The 19023-nt window shown below is 36.4% G+C and overlaps 2 protein-coding genes across 2 annotated transcripts in view; one reads left to right on the forward strand and one right to left on the reverse strand.

The window, feature by feature from the left end:
• Positions 1 to 1253: 1253 nt before the first annotated feature.
• Positions 1254 to 12433, reverse strand: LOC107720080 (myosin-11-like). The gene is made up of 34 exons (XM_016527686.1): positions 12062 to 12433; positions 11630 to 11786; positions 11088 to 11115; positions 10655 to 10752; positions 10152 to 10168; positions 9836 to 9928; positions 9678 to 9741; positions 9437 to 9535; positions 9065 to 9208; positions 8884 to 8979; positions 8667 to 8785; positions 8233 to 8385; positions 7964 to 8137; positions 7695 to 7868; positions 6783 to 6897; positions 6427 to 6626; positions 6118 to 6239; positions 5940 to 6009; positions 5675 to 5835; positions 5399 to 5507; positions 5193 to 5324; positions 4872 to 5078; positions 4562 to 4699; positions 4328 to 4451; positions 4026 to 4197; positions 3721 to 3933; positions 3472 to 3616; positions 3090 to 3296; positions 2858 to 2962; positions 2355 to 2524; positions 1929 to 2049; positions 1627 to 1835; positions 1443 to 1551; positions 1254 to 1364 (listed from the first exon to the last, which is right to left on the reverse strand). Exons 1-34 carry the CDS (start codon positions 12401 to 12403, stop codon positions 1254 to 1256), a joined length of 4698 nt encoding a protein of 1565 aa, XP_016383172.1. The 5' UTR covers positions 12404 to 12433.
• Positions 12434 to 14422: 1989 nt separating this feature from the next.
• LOC107720005 (multidrug resistance-associated protein 1-like) overlaps positions 14423 to 19023 on the forward strand; it is a 24527-nt gene continuing 19926 nt past the window's right edge. The window contains exons 1-4 of the mRNA XM_016527570.1: positions 14423 to 14584; positions 16808 to 16984; positions 17112 to 17237; positions 17480 to 17617. Of these exons, the coding sequence (XP_016383056.1) occupies positions 14537 to 14584; positions 16808 to 16984; positions 17112 to 17237; positions 17480 to 17617 (489 nt within the window). The 5' untranslated portion in view covers positions 14423 to 14536. The remainder of the gene's footprint in view (positions 14585 to 16807; positions 16985 to 17111; positions 17238 to 17479; positions 17618 to 19023) is intronic.

Genomic DNA, 19023 nt, shown 5'->3' on the forward strand with positions numbered 1-19023 from the left:
ATTCTCTGATATGTCAGGGATTCCATGAAGAGGAGAAACTGAATTCTGAGTTTAATCGCTTAGTTTTCACATTTCTCTTTGAGTTGTAGATTTAAGTAACAAGCAATATGAATACTTCAGTGAAGGGTACAGATATTTTTATGTTAAAAATAGAAATGTAAGGAAGAATTGATACATTATATTATCCATTTTTGCCTAGAGGTACTAATGAAAAATGATAGAAAATTAGAAATGGAGAATGATGGTTGATTAAAAAGATTTAGTACACTAGATCACACCATCTCAGGGCCTCTTGTAAGCAATAACCTCACTAAAGATGTCATTACAGTTCAATTTCTGTAAAGTATTTGTCAATGTATGCACAATTGCCAATTATTGTCAACATGGGTTTTCTTTGCTATTAATGAACCTAAAGATTTGCAATGTCCATGCATTCCTCAGCAAAGGCAATGCTTAGTTTATCCTGTCTGTAAAACCATTTTATTGTTGGTTAATCCATAACCTTCAAAATAAATGTCTCGTTAACAGGACTGATTTTTTGAGAAATGGTACCCAGAACGATACCTAGAAATGGTATTGTTAGAGGAATGATAGAACTCTTGGTTATGGTCCTTAATGCTGTATCACATGCAGGCACAGCTAGCCATCTATGTAGAAGCAGAAAAGACATTTTAGGTCAACAAAAGTGCCTTATACACTTTGAATTAAGAAAACTATTTGACAGACGTAAATGATGCACATTTTTTCAAAGCATCTCTTTAAATTATATGTTTGCAGATTTCCATCCAGCTTTGCATTGTTACAGTGTCAGTAGTATATATAAATGAATAATGTGTACTCTTTCTCCATGTTACCATCCAGTTAATTTGTAAGCAGGAATGCGGAAGTTCGTTCTGTAGTTGTAGTTGTCTTTTTGCATCATCTGGCAGACTTTAGACAGTTCCAGGGATTGCGTTAAAACTACAGATCGAACTTCTTTATTTTTGTGATCCTGTCAATGGACAGTGGATTAAAAAATGCTTTATGTGGTTTAAGCTTTTGGCAAAAAGGAACTCCACACTTCTCTGTTTTCTCTAGTCATGTACCACCAATTTCTACTCCCTTGACAGCCAAGGTTTATTAAAGCCTCATCTTGAAATCGGTGAATTACCCCCTTAAACCCTAGTGAAAAAAAAGTATACTTTATTGTATTTGTAATATATTACCTGTTTTAATAGTACATTGCAAATATACTAACAAAAAATGTACTATCTTTAAATATATAAAAAGTATATTAGCCGGGCAGCAGTGGCACGCTGAGACTCCTCGTAGCTCTCTTCCACCTGAAACTTAAGCTGCCTTGATCGCAGATTTGCTTTTTCAGCCTACAACAAGGATGACGGCAGTCAGTTGTCAATGATATGAGAAAACGTGGAACCTCTTGGTTCAAGAATCCTCCATACTTGGTCCTTATATTGCTCTTTCTGTTTTCGTTCATCCTCTATCTGAATCATCAGTTCCTTTAGTTTCTTGTCTTTCTGACGCATGACCTTGGCAATAGCTTGTCTCTCCCTGTTAAAAAAAACACGACTAGTTGGAATCCCTCTGTCTTTACAGCCAAATCCATCTTAACACTTATGATCTTACCTGCTCTCATGGTCCAGTTGGTCCTCCATTTGTTGTAACTTGGTCTCTAGTGCAGCGACGGAGACCCGTTGTTTGGACTTGACCTGTCCCTCCATCTCCAGCAGTTTGGCCCTCAGCTCTTTGTTCTGCCTCTCCATTTGCTGCCAGCCACTCTCGATCCTCTGAGCATTGGAGCGTTCGACATGCAGCTCACTGGTCAGCTGATCCACCTAGTTATAGATGAAAATGATCTGTGGTATCACCTTGAAAGAACACCTTTGCTACAGCATACAAGTGGATGAACGGCACATTAACTCAATCACCTCCTGTACACTTCTTCGCAGTCTCTCATTGAGCGTCTCCGTGTTTGCCTGTTCCTCATCAAGTTCCTCTTCCAACTGTTGAATCTTGGCTTCCAGACGCCTCTCATCAGACATGCCAGGTCTATCAGTGGACAGTCATTGCATATTGTATTTTACAATTTTAAAATTCCAAATATTCAGTTTTAATATTGTAACTTTATTCTTCCATTTTGCAAATACTAATTCCCAACTTACTTTTCCAACTTGCCATCTCCCCTGCTATGTCATCTCTCTCTCGCTCAGCCTGTGCTTCTTTGCATCGGACAACTATAGTAGAAACAAACTTATTTTAAACAAATGAAATTAGCTTCATTTGTATATTTATTTGGCACAACTGTTTGTCATATACTGAGATGCTTAATTAAATTATTTTAAGGTGTTCTGTGCAAATGTGAGTGACTGGCCTGTGTGGTAAGGCTGGAGGCCTGTTTCTCCATGCTCCTTCGGGCTTCTGCCTCTTCTTCTATTTGTTCCAGCAGACTGTTTCGTTCATCCTCCATTTGACGTAGCCGAGTGGAAAAATTAAGTTTTTGACGGGTCTCCTCACCAAGTATCTCCTAAATAGGTAGATAGACAAAACATCAAGAGACAAGAGTTCTCAAAATCACAATTCTGTCACAATTCTTTGTTTAGATTCTTTAGGTTTCCAACTTTTTTTTACTCTAATTATGATTCCTAAAAATATAAAGGCAGCTATATATTTTTATGTACAATGACCTATTTATACAGTAAAAATAAATATATAAATTGGTGTAAAATATTATTATAATATCTTTTCTGTTTTTTTTTTTTTTATCTGACAATAAAATAAATGATTTCAGTGTTTAGAGAGCACAATGAAATTGTTTTTTTTGTTTTTTTTTAAACCCCTGCTTTAGATTATACAATACCTGTGTATCCTGGAGCTGTGAGTTGAGACTAGTAACTTCTTTACTCAGCTTGATGTTCTTGCTCTCTGCCACATTGAGGATGCTATTCACATTGTTATACTCCATCTGAGAGTTTTTACAAAAGACATACATAAATCAGGTGTTTGTACAGAAACCCAGCATTGTTTCTATGTTTCTATTATAATAATGTATAAGTGTTTATTCAAAGAACATGTCTGAATGTAAAACTCACAGTCAGTTTAGACACTGCATCTCCAAACTCTTCCCTCTTCTTTTCACTCTCATTGAAGCAAGTCTGAAGGTCAGCAAGCTGGGTCTCCACCTTCTTCTTCTTCTGTTCCACATCCTGCTTGGCATTACCCAGCGAGCGAAGGTCTCCATTCAAGTCTACAACCTCCTTCTCTAAGGCCTGTTTCGCCTTCTCCAGACTGGCCTTGGCCTGTGTTTCAGGTTCAGTTTAAGAAATCTAAATCTATTTACTTTTAATCATTTCGCAGACTCTTATATCCAAAGGACTTACCTTATTAAAAGTACCGAAGTACCTAATTGAAGGGTTAGTGTTGTTCTTGCACTGTAATTTTTTGTTATATGCCAATGTTAAGCAGGTTTCTTACCCGTTTGGTTTGCTCTAGCTGTTGACTAAGTTCATTTACAGCCTGAGCATGTTTTTGTTTCATCTCATTCACTTGAGCCTCGTGGCTTCGGCCTTCATCTTCTATCAACTTCTTCAGCATGGCCACATCCTGCTCCCTCTTAGCCCTGTCCGAAAAAAAAGACTAACATCTACTTTACCATGTTCCTGACCTCTACAATGGTAAAAAGTAATAAATTACTATTTGAAAGTTACACATTTAAATATTCACCGTAACTGTTGTTGTGCTGCTGTAGTGTCTAGTGAGTCCTCCAGTTCAGTCCTCAGGGCCAACAGCTCTTCTTCCAGCTCCTTTCTGGCTTTTTCTGACCTTCTACAAGTATCCTGCTCAGCTTCGAGCTCATCTTGAAGCTCTGAGACAAGCACGTCCATTTCCTGTATCTTTTTCACAGCATTGCTCTTCTGAGCTGATTCTTTTTCCATGCTGGTCAATATACATATGGTCTGGTTACAATTTACAATGAGCAGTGAAGCAGTGTCTTTGAACAGTCAACTATGGTGTGAGTAACAATGTACCATGCCTGAAGGTCCTGAATTTCCACTTCACTTCTGGATTGTTGTGTCTTGAGTTCTGCTATCTGGGTCTGCGCGTCCTTTAATTGTTCCTGTACATCATTATACTCGGTCTCCAGTTTACGTTTGGCTTTCTCCACATCCTGCCGACTTTTCTCTTCCTCCTTCATTCGAACTGCACAGATACACAGCAGGTATTTACTTGAATATTTACATGGTATTTGCTTATTATTTGATCAATCAATTCATTTGGTTGGGTTTAAAATAATTTCAAACTATAGAATCAAAAGTCATAATGAAAAAACCTTCAAGATCTGAAATCATAGATTCATGTTTAGCCTTCAGTTTGGTCAAGTTTTTGGATTTCTCTTCCTCCTCAGCAAGGTTGGAGCAAAAGTCAGCTAGCCGCTCCTCCAACTGTTGCTTCTCCTAAACGCACATAAGCAGCAGCCATATTACCCAGATCTGATATTCATTTTCCACAAAAAATATAATGATGATCCAAATAAAACTACCGCCTGGTGAAACTCAATACAAACCTTCTGCAACTTGCTGTTTTGATCCTCCACGATGAAAAGATCTTCCTCAAATTTCTTAATATTCCCATCTGCAGCCCCACTTTCCAGTTGAAGCTTCTGTCTAGCTTTTTCTTCTTCTGCTAAATGTTTCTCTAAATCCTACACACAGCAATAGATGAGTACAGTTTTCTTATTTAATTTTCCTATTATCTCTTCCCTTTCTTATGCTTTCAGAAAAATGAGAGCGAGAGAAAAAATACAGTAAAATTACAATTAACAAATTACAGTCTCGTTGTTCCACTTAGTCTGTGATAATTGATCATTACTCGACCTTGAGTTGTTGTTGCAGATTCGCCTTCTCTTGCTGAAAGACCTGGCTTCGCTCCTCCTCCTCCTCAAGTCGAGCCTCTATCTCATGCAGCACTTCCTCTAGCTCTTGCTTCTTGGCCTCCAGCCGTATCCTAACCTCCTCAGACTCTGCATACAACTCTGCCTCCTCCTGTAGCTTGGCTTGAAGCTGGTTCCTCTCTTCTACCACCTATTAGAGATGAAATACACGCTCCAGCAAATATGGTTGTATTGATAGTGATTCAGTATGAATGAATGTACCATTGTAGTTGAGTTTGGATCACATATTGTTCTGCTCTTGTACCTGGTTGTGTTTCTGTGTGATCTCCTTAAGTTCAGCTTCAGACTTCTGGGCAATTTCTTTGGCTTTATGAAGCTCCTCCTCCTTTTGATTCATCTCCTCATCTTGACGAGTCACCTGAAGCAGGGGTTTGACCTAAACAGAAACATAAAATGACTACACTGGTATTTAAATTTACATGGATATGTGTAGTTGTGTTTAGGACTTACTTTAGTGAAAAGTCTCCACCACTGCCAGTTCTTGAGTGTCAGATAAACAGCGCAGTTCTTCTGAATCACTTTCATGGCTGTCAGTTGCTTTTGTTTCTTGCTGAACGCCCTGTAAATTGAGATTTTAGATGGAATGGTTTACCTGAAACTTGAAACTTGTACTTTTTGTGACATTTTTAGCCAAAATGAAACTACAATCACAGTAAATACACAGTGCAAGAAGCTTCAAAGGTTGATGGTATGCAGTATATCTGCACTGATTTAACAAGAACTCACTTTCTGCTAAGAAAGCCACGGGCCTGGGCCTGGAAGGCAATTATAATATCAGTCAGTTTCAGGTCACGTTCTTCCTCCAGCTGTGCCAATACTCCTGTGCGGAAAAATATCTTGCTCAGACCAATCCGGTACAGGTTGGGGTCCGAGTCTAGATGTTTGATCTGATGGTTAAAAAGCAGGGAGCAATTGTCATCAAGGAACGATAGGTTAAAATAAAAATTGCTTTGTCAGTACAGTATAAGTACATATATTTTACTCAACTCACCATAAGAGTACTGGCTTGTTTTCCATCCATGAATCCTTTAGGAATAGCCCTGGCAGCTAGGATCTCATAGCTTGGAAATGATCAAAGATTGCAATCAGTATTCTGGCCAATTGGAAGCATCCAAATCTACGAACTCTATATTTGAAATGATCAAGCATGTGTTTCAGAAGTGACTCACCGCTGGCGGAACTCGTGAAAGACGATGCGATTGGGAAAGCCCTGGCGACAGATGCGGATCCCTTCCAGTACACCATTACAGCGCAGCTGCTCGAGAACCAAGTGGGCATCTATCTTGCCAGCCTAAGGACAAAAGCAGTACATTTTATATACACCCACTTGGGATAAAGAGTATAATTCATGTTTAAATCCCATATAGCACAAATCATGTGAAATCTGCTCTTGTCTACCTTTTGGAAAAGGCATCTTGTTTAGTTATACTATAAATACAGATATGAATCACTATAGTATGATATTTGCTGTGGCATACCCTTTTTTCATGGTTGGGAATGATGCAGCGTACAAAGTTTGGTTGAGTGTTATGGAGAGTTGTCATGAGCTTGCCAAGAGACTCCTTGTACAGCTGTCCTACGGTGCGGAACATGCCTTTCTTGGACTTTGAAGCAGTAGGAGCTGCGCTATCAGACTTAGCCATTTTAGCCATGGTTTCCAAACCCACCACACGGTCCACTATGGGAACACATAAAAACAAAATACATTTTAGACCGGTTGCATTTAATATAAATATGTTAGAAAAATAAAAGCTTTCTTTGTAGAGCACACATTACTGTCTTTCTGCTCAGATTCAAGTAAACCTTGTTATTACTTATCCTAACAAAGACTTACCATCTTTCCAGATGTCCTGCACAAATGCACTGGAAGAGTTACTCAGCAGAGCTGTGACATTGTCATTGAGTGGGTCCATGTTTTTAGTCAACCAAGATGTGGCATTATAATCCACCTAAATAAAAAAAAAACATTATTATACTAATCATATATATATATATATATATATATATTCTTATAATGACCTCATGTTAAGTACTTCTGCTCTGTTCAGATAGATAGATAGATGCATTTATTTGATCAAATATACAGCAAAAAACTGTTATATTGTTAAATATTATTGCAATATAAAATAAGTGTTTTCTATTTCAATATATTTTAAAATGTAATTTATTCTGTTGATGCAAAGCTGAATTTTCAGCATCATTACTCCAGTCTTCAGTGTCACATGATCCTTCAGAAATCATTCTATGCTGATTTGATGCTCAGGAAACATTTCTTATTATTATCAATGTTGAAAAAACTTGTGCTGCTTGATATTTTTCTGAAAGTACAGTAGTGATATTTTTTTTTTTTTTTTTTAAAAAATAAACGGATAAAAAATATTTTTAATTATCATTCAAGTGCAAAAATAATACAATATTTTGTACCAGCAAAAATAAAATGTTAAAAAAAAGATCAATGGCGTTAAAAAAGAATACAATATCCACTAAAGCAAAAATCGCATTTAAAAAAATTTCATTATTAGTGAAGCTCAAAACAAACAAATAAAAATAATTATCATTATCACTTGTGCTGCTTGATATTTTTCTGAAAGTACAGTAGTGATATATATATATTTTTTTTTTAAGAATGGAAATTTCAAAAGAATGTTATTTATTTGAAATAGAAATCTTTTATAACATGTATTTTTGCAGAATAACTATTAATATTTTAAATATATATCTTTTTTGACCCCAGACTTTTGAATACCTTGCCAGCATAGTGTTGCACAGTGAAGAAAGCCTTCTCCTTTAGATTCTTAGGTTTAGAGAATTTGCAGTGGCTTGAGTGGGTGTTTGTGAGTTTTTCGACAAAGGAAACATCCGTTGCTTTTGGAAACCAGCACTCCTCATCTAGCAGAGCTAGGATACCTGGAGGATTGTTCTGTAAGGGAAAAACAAAAGAAATGTCATGACTGAGTAACTTTTACAGATAATCAAAGATTATTATACTTAGAATGGTGTTGTTTATAAACCGACCGGTCTCTCAATGAGCTCAATGCAGGGCTGGAGGTCCAGACCAAAGTCGATGAAATTCCACTCGATGCCTTCCTTCTTGTACTCCTCCTGCTCCAGGATGAACATAGTGTGATTGAAGAGCTGTTGCAGTTTCTCATTGGTGTAGTTGATGCACAGCTGCTCAAACGAGTTATCCTGTGAGAAAGGCAAAAAAGGAAAGCCTTGAGTTTCAAAGTTCACATTTGGATTTTATAATCTGCTAATGAAGAATTTTACCCTGTCAGACTCACCTCAAAAATCTCAAACCCAGCAATGTCTAAGATGCCCAGAAAAGAGGCTCCCTGGCGCTTTGTCTTATCTAGAGCCTTGTTGACACATGCCAAGATCCAGCGAAACAGACGGTCATACATGGCCTTGGCCAAGGCTTCAATTGCAAAGTCAGCCTGATAAATGGACATATTAGTATATTATATAAAATGACACATTATATATATATATTTTTTTTCGTTGTTTATTGAAAAAACTTTTGTGCAGTAGATTCCAATGAAGAACGTTTATTTTTAGGAGTGTTGAGAATTGTATTTGGTCAGTGTAATTACTAGTAACTGAAAAGTAATGATAAAACTGTTTACTCCAAACAGTACAAATACAAAATCTGCTGAAATCTTAAAAATGTTGCATTATATATTGCATTATGGCTGTATGGCATAGTGTGGTAATGCACCTGTTCTTTGGTCTGTGCTTTCTGTACCAGCTCTCCGCCTACTTTGAAGCGAGGAGTGAGAATAGCTTTGGTGAAGTCAGTCACATTAATCCCCTGCAGATGGCACACTTTCTGTGCAGCTGGTGGATGCATTTACCACAACATACGAGCATTTTGTTTTAGTCGGGACAGTTCAGGATAAGAGCAACATCACAGATTAATCCCTCTGATTGTTTACCTGTATTATCCGGCATGCTGGCCTGCTCCTGGTTTTTCTCTGCTTTGAACTCAATATTCCCCAGTTGCAGTACAGTAGAACATACTTTCAACATGCCTAAAAGAAACACAACACTTCATGTAAAACAGCATGAAAATATAGGATGTTAAATTATAAAATAAGTCATTGTTTTGGTAAGTACCAATTCTTTCCTCCTCATTAAAGCCCAGGACCTCCATGGCTTCCAGAGTCTCTTCAAACATCTCATCATCTTGCTGGTTTTGTACCTGCACATGCCCAGCCACCAGGAAACGGTAGTTACTAAAATCCTCTAGCAAGAGCTCATCTGTGGAAGAGAATGACTGCTAGTGGTATGTCTGAAATGATGCCTAAAACTGTCAAAATTAATTTAATACTTTTAGAAGGCAGAAAGTAACATCAAAATAAACTCTGTTGTGTACATCTGCAACGCAAACTAATAAACTGGCATAATTAGCTGATCTGTATTTGTGAATGTAATCACACAAGATTCAATTCGTAGCTGCTGTGATAGAAATTCTTGGTCCTCACCCACCTCGCATTTTGTCTTTGGCTCCAGTCACCATGTAGTAGAAGATGTGGAAGGATCTCTCGATTTTGGCCTGTCGGATACACCAAGACGTTTCCAGGAGGTCTGGATTCATTAAGACAAAATGAATGTGCTTGACTTTGTGGTGTAAAGTAAGTCTAAATATGTTTTAGAAATGATTGTTCTAACTGATTTTGATATCAAACTGTTGTACAGATTCAGTGGAAATGTGGACTTGTTAGGATACAGGTTTCAATGTTTGCTCCAACGATGTAGCCAGTGTTGTCAAAGTTGATTTGAATAAATTTACCCTGAGAAGGAAAAACAGCAAACGTTTTATACTAATGTTGATTATAATGATAATGAGCAAATATTCAAGACCAAAACAATAAATTGTTAACTCACAAATCTTGAGGAATTATCATTTTTGATGGTCTTTGCATTGCCAAATGCCTCCAGAATAGGATTGGCCTGCAGGAGCTGCTTCTCTAGCTCACCCTAAACAAACGGACCAAGGAAATGCCATTCATTGTGATTCAATGCAGTCAAACTATAACTTCTAAAGTACTTTACATATTATAGTTTAGCATATATTAAAGTGAAAAGCCATTCAGGTATTGGCCATGTTTCATTCATAATTCATGATTGACATGTAAAATAACAAAGACACTGACATCCAAAAAATATATGAAAAGAAGCTCAGGTACTCACATATGCTAACTGGGGTCCTTTTTGTTGCTAAATGGGGGTAAATAATGAATTGATTAAAAAGAATCCATTACAAGAAGTTAAAATTGAAAAGTGCAGAGTATGACTCCAGCTTGTAAGTTCTGACAGCAATTCTATCAATGATTGTGTATGTGATGTCCTGTGATTCTTTATTTCAGATCTGTTTATTCTGTGAATTATTGCGAAAAAGAATCCAACAATTGTGTTTTGTTTTATGAACAGCCATCCAAAATCACAAAGCATATGCAGAAGCACATCTGAATGGACAAATTTGTAAATGAAACCACACCCACAGTAGTGTTAATGCACTGTACCATGTAATATTTAAACATATCGTTAAGTGCTGAAGCGTTTATATCCTATCATAAAGACGACTATTATTCTAATCAAACACTACGTTGTTATCAAAATCTTAACAGCAATGAGGGCATGCAAAAAAGTTATTATAACTGTATGACATGTTAGTTGGTTTAATGTTAAAAAGTTTGAACTCACAGAGCTGGTGTCTCTTTCCTTTGTGTGATGATGCCACAACTGCAAGGTACTGGATGACCTTTTTGGTATTTTCCGTTTTTCCTGCACCCGACTCACCACTATTAAACATACATTAAAGTATGCTGCCGCACGTCACATAATAATTTGCATAATAATTTACATGTCAGGCTGCTTAGCAAATAGAATGATATTGTGCATATAAATGTGTATTATTTTATGGCCCATGTGATATTTGACCAGTCAAACTTATGCTTTGGTAATTCTTGCAAATGTATCTGCTGATTACATCTTTACTGAATGGTGCCTCACAGACACAATGGATTCTTATTTCCTTGGTCAACCTAAATGCTTTACCATTAAAGGACTAGTTTCATTAGAACTTTATTTTTAAGAGTATATGGAGCAAATAACACGTAGGGCATTTAGAACTCACGTGCAGAGAATAGACTGGTCCTCGCGCTCTGTGGAGAAAGAAACATTTGAACACAGGACAAGAAATGCATGAATTGTCACAGTTAAGAACCTGAACGAGATTAACAAGAGGCCCGGCTGTCTAAACACAAACTCCACTATTGTTCACTGGAGATCCCTACCTCCAAAATCTTACATATTCTAAATTGAGTACAGGGTGAGATTAACTTCAGTTCATCCTTTCAAAAATAGCTGTAAAAAAACTTCAGTGAGAAAGGGAAAGGCCCCATGTATGGCAATTTTGATGGCACAGCCTGTGAAACAAAGTCCCTGACACACGCTCTCCAATACACAGCTGGCTCTGCTGGACTGAATAACTATGATTAATCTTCATTTTTACAATTTCCTTATTATTCTATGTTTGTGTTGTGCAATTACACAACATCGAAAGAGTTACTTTTGGGAAGATTTTTGTATCTTTCTAGTTTCCATAACCACATTAAGCCTGTGAATTTTCTAACTGTTTTTATAGGGTGCATTCAGTGAGTTAAGACTGGTGGTCACCTTGCAGCATGTTCCTATAGGCATTATCAGTGACGGCATAGATGTGGGGAGGAACCTCATGACGCTTCTTCCCCTTGTACATCTCAGTGATCTTCTCAGAGTAGATGGGCAACAACTTATAGGGGTTCACCACCACACAGAAGAGGCCTGAGTAAGTCTGGATTTGAAATAAATATGAAATATATCAAAATATATGTCAGGAAGCTGCAATATTATTATACATTTTACATATATTGGTACAAATTTGCTTCTTTTTTTCATCCGATCAGACGTTATCAACTTTTTTGATATCAAGACCCCCAAGATATGATGATGCCCTTGGGAGGAAGCCCCTTTCTAAAGTCACTAAAGTCTAAATCACCGAGATATGATCATGAATAAAGACTTTTGTAGTTTAACCAACTGTGTAAGGTGAAGTTTGAATGAACTTACATAAATGAGACCTGAGAAATACCTCTCCCTGATGTTATGCAGCACTGAGGCCTCATTCAGGCAAGTCAGTGCAGCCATGTCTTCAACCTTGTTGTACTTGGGTGGGTTCATTTTCTGGATTTCATCTTTGCTGACGGTCACCTTCTTTCCATTGTCAAGCTCAACCACCACCTCATTCCCTGTCTCTTCTTTGATACTGGCTGACTGAAAACCTTCCCTTTCTGAAGGTATCCACACCATCTTTTTGGTCGACCAATCAGCCTGGGCCACTCCACTGTTTTTGAAGTCATTGTCAAGGAAAAGGAACTCATTGCTGTCTTCGTTTTCTGGTTGCTTGGCCATCTTGAAGTATTTCTGTGAGTTATTTTATGATGTAATAAGAAATGTGTTTATCATCTGTATGTATTAGCACTACTTATGGATGTGCAAACATGTAGCCTTATTTTATATTCTAATCAGGCAAACCACAGCCATATCTTTGCCACTCACGGACCACTTATTCTCTACAGCTATAAACCTGTTGAAAGGTGATAATAAAGTCCCCATGATCATTCCTTATATGGTGTGTGTCCAGTAAAAGCTTTCTCACACACCACTGACATATTATTTTGGCCATTTTGTATTTAAGTACCGGATTTTCATGACGAATTTCCAGGACAATTTACAGTCAGTATGTCCTATACATTTATATTCTTCTTACAAAATATTTTTACTGTTAAATATAATAAAATCACAGATGTACAAATTACCTATGATCTTTGCAATATTTCAATAAACCTGCAGTGCATAAACAGGCAATTCTTACAAAACATTTCAAGAGTTCCACCTTAAAATATGGCAAATGTGAAAAAAATTTAACACTGGTCAATTAACATTTTACAAAAAAATACATTACAATTAAATTACAATTAACTAACTAAATAAAAAAAATTAAAAATTAATGTGCTTTATTTTTTGAAGATAAATATAACTTGCTACAAAATATATAGTATTTATGATGCTTTAAATATTTAATTACGCTTATATAAAGCAAAGCATAGATCTAATACTTACAAGCTACGATAAGCTCTTCTTAGTTTTGCAGTGTCTGCGTATGCTTAGAGCAGTATTCAAAAAATGAGTGCCTTGGGTGATCTTTATTATTTTTTGAGTCTTAATGGTGGGTGGAGCAAGTCATTTGGACCATCCTACAGCCAAATTCATCAGAATATAGCCTACAGCCAATGCAAATGATGAGGCTTTTCTACTGAAAGACAGTTTTGTAAAGGTCATTAAACACTAAATGACTGCCTGTAGCCAATCTGTTAAAGTGCCTTGACTGATCAAGTCATTATTTATTATTTCTGTTTAACCTGGCCAGTATACCTGATAGAGTTTATAACCAATTTATAATAAGTCAGCTATAAACTTTTGTAAAAAGTCATCAAGCTCAGGTTGATGCTCATTATACAAGCTTATTATGATTTAATTTCATGGTTTCCACAGTTTGTTTGACCCATAGTTGTCTAGAATGGCAACCCATTTGAACATTTAATCCTTAAAATGTACTAGTATCTATTTTCATGCTACTAGTGCTTATTTTTGAGCTACTATTATATATTCATTTAGACAAAGTTAAAAAAAGTTAAAAACTACATGTACTTAATAGGATCAGAATATTTTTGTTCTAAAAAGTTACTAGTAGCTAATACTTAAAGATTAACTTAAATCCTCTTCTAAGTTAAATATTAGACAGCAAATATCAGAAAGATGCCCCTATTGACTCCTTATAACCTACCTATACATAAACAGTGCACAGTTCTAAGAACGTATTTTATCATTCAAAGTAATTCAGTATCTTTACAAAAAAATAATTTTATTTCATGCAAGGCATCAGACGTTTCCATTGCATTCAACAACTGTTGTGACATGCGTTTAACTGAGTGTCATCTTGTCCCTGTTTGCTGCGTTACATACAGGATAATGACTTACAGCACAGTAACAACTTTATAGACAAAATAAAACGTACTCAAACCTTTGATTCACTGAACTGCTCTCACCTGAAGATGATGTAAAAACCTCTCACTGTTACTAAACAGCTGGGTTTCAACTGTAATTGAGATTGACCCAGCAACTAACTCAAGGACTGGGTAACATAAAAACTACCCAACAATGAAAAAATAACCCTAAAAAGACCCCCCAGCATTTTTAGAATGTAATGAGTACGTACTAAAAGCTAAAAACGAGTAGGCTACTAGTTGAAGGAAAAGAGCTAGTACGTTTTAAGGAAAAAATGTTAAAACGGCTTGCCATATTGTCGTGTGTGGCTCCCGTTACGTCAGTTCAATCGATGAAGTAACAGCGCCCCCTATTTTTCAGCTCATCCATCCCACGTCTATACGGGTCCCCAACATCACAACAGCGCACAGCAGTGGTTATGAAACGGAGGCAGTGTGAACCCAACATAGCTACTATAACAGATCCTTCCTGCGGCGAATGGGTATTGACAATTTCTGCAGTTTGGACGGTTCTGATCCATTTTGGGTGAGTAAATAAACAGTCCTATCGTCGTAAACTGTGTTTTTCCGACGATATTTTGTTTTCAACAGATTGTCAAGGTTCACCGGGCTTGTGCTCCGCAGCATAGAGACACTTGGCTGTGTCTCAAAACACAGCGAGCAGCCTAACTTACCTAGACATCATTTTAGGGCGTCATAGGCGCGTTTGGACGTGCGTTTTGAGGGTCAGAGCATTTTCAGGCATCAAATGCGCGCCTGAAGAGTTCAATGCGGGTTGAATGGACCTATAATAACGCCAAATAATGCTGCCTAGGTAGACAGCTTACCAAGTTTTGAGACGCGGCCACTGTTGCTAAGCTAACCGGTTAGCCACACAACACACTACCATATATGCTTATAACTCTCTGTGGACTTTGATCCTGTAGTGTTGATATTTGTTTATAACAGTCTAACCGCCGTATGTAAGAGTGATTTATAACACGACCACCTGCTCAGTGTGTGTCTTTATCTCAGTGTGAAGCTGAAGAGCTGACTTGCTACTGCTCTGACTTGTTTTTGTTAAGCAAATTTCTCTAATGCTAAGTAGTTTCCTTTTAATTAGAGAACTCAGGTAATTATTTGTCATATTCACAAAGAATTAAGCTTTGTTTGTTTGTGTTCCAGTTTATGAAAGGTCTGACATGTCTGTGGAATAACAGTATTAGTTGTAGCCTGGCAGGTTGAGACAATTTGTCCTTCTGGATCAGAGGGCCAAAATATTGAATTATGAATCACTCTGACCAGATGACTGCATGCCAAGAAAGTATGTTACTTTTCTTGAATTGCTCCAAGCTTTTATATGTACATTGTTAGTCCTTTGTTTGTCCAATGATACAATGCAATGAAAGATTACCAGGTTTGTAAAGTTATTAAAACTGTTTTAAATCATAGGGATACTTAAAAATGTGAAAATTGTAAAATGTAAAGTAAAAATGAAAAACAAATGCAAAAAGAAAAAGAAAAAATTGTTCCAGTCATGTATACCCAATAATAATAATAATAATTAAAGCTGCAAGCAGCGATGAACGGGCCCTCGCACCCGGGCTCACCGCCAGCGGGCGGCTTTAGTAAAACAGTCAACGGCGAGCAATATGGATTTAAAGTGGTCAATATAGGAGGAATATGTCAAAGTCATTTATATGTGGCAATCTTCCTGCTGCCAGCTGGTGGCGCTATGACTGGCAATATAAGTAAATGTTTTACATGTTTTTTTACTTGTGTTTTCCCCAGTCATTTAGTAAGTTCACTCTTATTTTTATTGAAAAAAAAAAAAAAAATTAGTACAAGAAGTACTTCCATTTAAATATGCAATTATTATCTTTTTTAAAAGTCATTTTTATAACATTATTTAAATGTTTCATGTTTTCCCCCCCTTATTAAACTGCTGGGAATTACTCATTAAAATATTATGAAGTGTATCTTTTTTGTTTTACTTATTGTTTTTCCCATTGTATTAATTCAGTACATTCAGTCATCTTTTTTTTTTGTATTACAGTAATTTAAAAGTACAACAAATACTGCCATGACATAAATAATTCCCAAGTGACACAATATATTATCCTTTGCTTTTATCATTTTTTTTCTTGTTTTTCCTTGTTACAGTAATAAGAAAAGTCTTAATGGTCCTAAAAATGGGCTTAGTTTTCTTTTTGCAAAACAACTTCCTTATGGTGAATTTATGGTGAAATGTGATGTTCTTGACAAAGACTCACAACATTAGTGTCATTACCAAAAAAAAAAAAAAAACGCATTCAAGTGCATTTAGTACAATAGCTCAAATGTCAAGAAAATCACATTTCATGTCCTAGTCTTGAGAATTTAGCAGAGCAGCCTTTTATTTATTGACCTGTTTTTCCTCCTCAGACACAGGATCATGAGAAGAGATGCTTTTAGGCATGTTTAGAGATTTTTAGGCATGTTTTGGATGTCACTACTTGAAGAAGACTTGTTTTTGTCAAGAAGTTTAAAGGGGTCATATGATGCTGCTAAAAAGAACATTATTATGTGTATTTGGTGTAATGAAATGTGCTGAAAGATCTTCTCAAGAGTGTTTGTTCCTTGCACACATCATTAGGTCTTTGTGTGCTTTACCGGGCAGCTCAGAGCTCTGTGTCTACTCCAGTTGTTACTTTGTTTCTAAGTTTCGTCCAAAGAATCTCCAGAGACACAGAGTAAATTGAAACACCCTTCTGTCCTCTTATGTTTTCAGGATTGGAACCGGACATGGCAAACACACAATCCAGACCTGACACCATGTTTCCAGAACACAGTGCTGGTTTGGATACCATGCCTCTACCTCTGGCTGTTTGCACCGTTATACATCCTATACCTCAAAAGAAATGACCGTGGATACATATGCATGACCCACCTCAACAGAGCCAAAACAGTGAGTATTAACAAACAGGATTCCGGTACAATGCTTTTTATGTAGCAGTGTGCTTTGGGAGTGTGTTTACTGATAACTCTGCCAAGGTCAACAGCTGTTTCAAGGTCATGTGACTCTCCTCCAACAGGCTATTGGGTTTACCCTATGGCTTATCTGCTGGGCAGATGTTTTCTACTCTTTCTGGGAAAGAAGCCATGGTGCTACAATAGCCCCAGTCTACCTAGTCAGCCCCACAATGCTTGGCGTTACAATGGTGAGACCTGTTTTTTCACAAAAGGAAGTGCTGAATTAAACTACTTTGCTTGTAAATTACTCTTCGGCTTGCATTGATTTCATATTCAAATTACATGAAAGTATTCCACTTTCCTTGCCTCAAGGACAAATTCTCCCTAATATATTATTGTTTCAAAAATGGTCTAGTCATGGTCTTTTCTTAGCCTGATGTTTACAAATTTGAAGTGTTTTGTAATTGGATGTGTTTTATATGTGTTTTAGTTGCTGGCTACGTTCTTGATCCAGTATGAGCGGATGAAGGGGGTCCAGTCCTCAGGGGTGATGCTCAATTTTTGGCTGATCACCATAGTGTGCGCTACAGTCACCTTTCGCTCCAAGATTCTGCATGCATTGAATGAGGTAAATTTAAAACCGACAGTTTTTGCAGTTCATGTAATGATATATATATATTTTTTTTATTCCAGTGTGATTCAGATGTCTTCTTGAGTCGTATGTGACTCAAATTTATTTAGTTTTTTTGTAGTCTGTATTTTGTATAAAACCGAGACAATCCATATTCATATGTGATTCCAAATTAGATTTTTTGGGCCAATTCACCCAGAGCCGTTGAGAAATAGAGTTGCGACACTCCCATAGGCTTCCATAGGAACTGAGGAATGCGGAAGTAAAGCGTGTCATGGAGCAGCCAATAGTTCCAAACAACCAATAGTTCCAGTATTGAAGCCCATTCATTTCAGTGCTTCTCAAGCACACTCGCCATAAAGTTGAGGAAATTACAGCAGTTTTTGGCATTTTAACGCATTAGTTTACCTCTCGGAAATCTGGCCAGTAGTTGTATTTTATGAAACGTGTTTTAGTTAATGTTTAGTTTTAGATAATAGGCAGTTATGCTATATTTGCAGTTAGGTAACGCGAGAAACACCTTAATAGCGATCATAACCAGATGCTAGTTGTCATATTTTTAAGTTTTTAGTCTTTCTGCAATCTTTCTCTCCCTGTAGGAAGTTGAACGAGTTTCAGTGAAGGAATACAAGAAAGAGTTTCCCTGAATGCAGTTGGTTGCCTTGTGTTTTTTTTTAAACGTTATTTACATTTTTTTATTGGGTTAAGTTCCGTATTTGCTGGCCTTTTTTAACATTCACTTATATTATCTTCTTAATAAATGTCATAAAATAATACTGGGATGTGAGTAATTAATCTTTTTTTAATTTAACATTTAAAAAAAAAAAGAAAAAATTATAAACATTGAGTGTTTGATAATGTCTAAATAGACAATGCAAAACATAAAATAAATAAATAAATAAATAATTATGACCGGTAAAACTCTTTACAGCAACTAGAGTAGAGCTAAATATATGTAGGCTATATTTATTAAACAGCCATACGGGCATCTAGTGGTTAAACCATGGCATAACAGGAATATTATTTTTCTGGCCACCAAACGTCTCTAATTTGCATCTTTGCACTGGTTAAACGTTATTTACATTTTTTTATTGGGTTAAGTTCCGTATTTGCTGGCCTTTTTTAACATTCACTTATATTATCTTCTTAATAAATGTCATAAAATAATACTGGGATGTGAGTAATTAATCTTTTTTTAATTTAACATTTAAAAAAAAAAAAAAAAAAATATAAACGGGCATCTAGTGGTTAAACCATGGCATAACAGGAATATTATTTTTCTGGCCACCAAACGTCTCTAATTTGCATCTTTGCACTGGAATTTAAAAACATTTTCTCTATTTTAACCCTAAATACTACGCTAATTGTAATATAAATAATAAGCATATTAGAAAAAATATTAA

The sequence above is a fragment of the Sinocyclocheilus rhinocerous genome, unplaced genomic scaffold, assembly GCF_001515625.1.
Source record: "Sinocyclocheilus rhinocerous isolate Xijiao unplaced genomic scaffold, SAMN03320098_v1.1 scaffold273, whole genome shotgun sequence".
Taxonomy (NCBI): Eukaryota; Metazoa; Chordata; class Actinopteri; order Cypriniformes; family Cyprinidae; genus Sinocyclocheilus; species Sinocyclocheilus rhinocerous.

Coding starts and splice junctions, on each gene's coding strand:
- LOC107720080 (XM_016527686.1), bottom strand. CDS start 12,403: ATGGCCAAGCAACCAGAAAACGAAGACAGCAATGAGTTCCTTTTCCTT. Junction 8,138..8,232: donor CTGGGTTTGAGATTTTTGAG/GTGAGTCTGACA, acceptor CCTTTCTCACAG/GATAACTCGTTTGAGCAGCT. Junction 6,627..6,782: donor GCAGGACATCTGGAAAGATG/GTAAGTCTTTGT, acceptor GTGTTCCCATAG/TGGACCGTGTGGTGGGTTTG.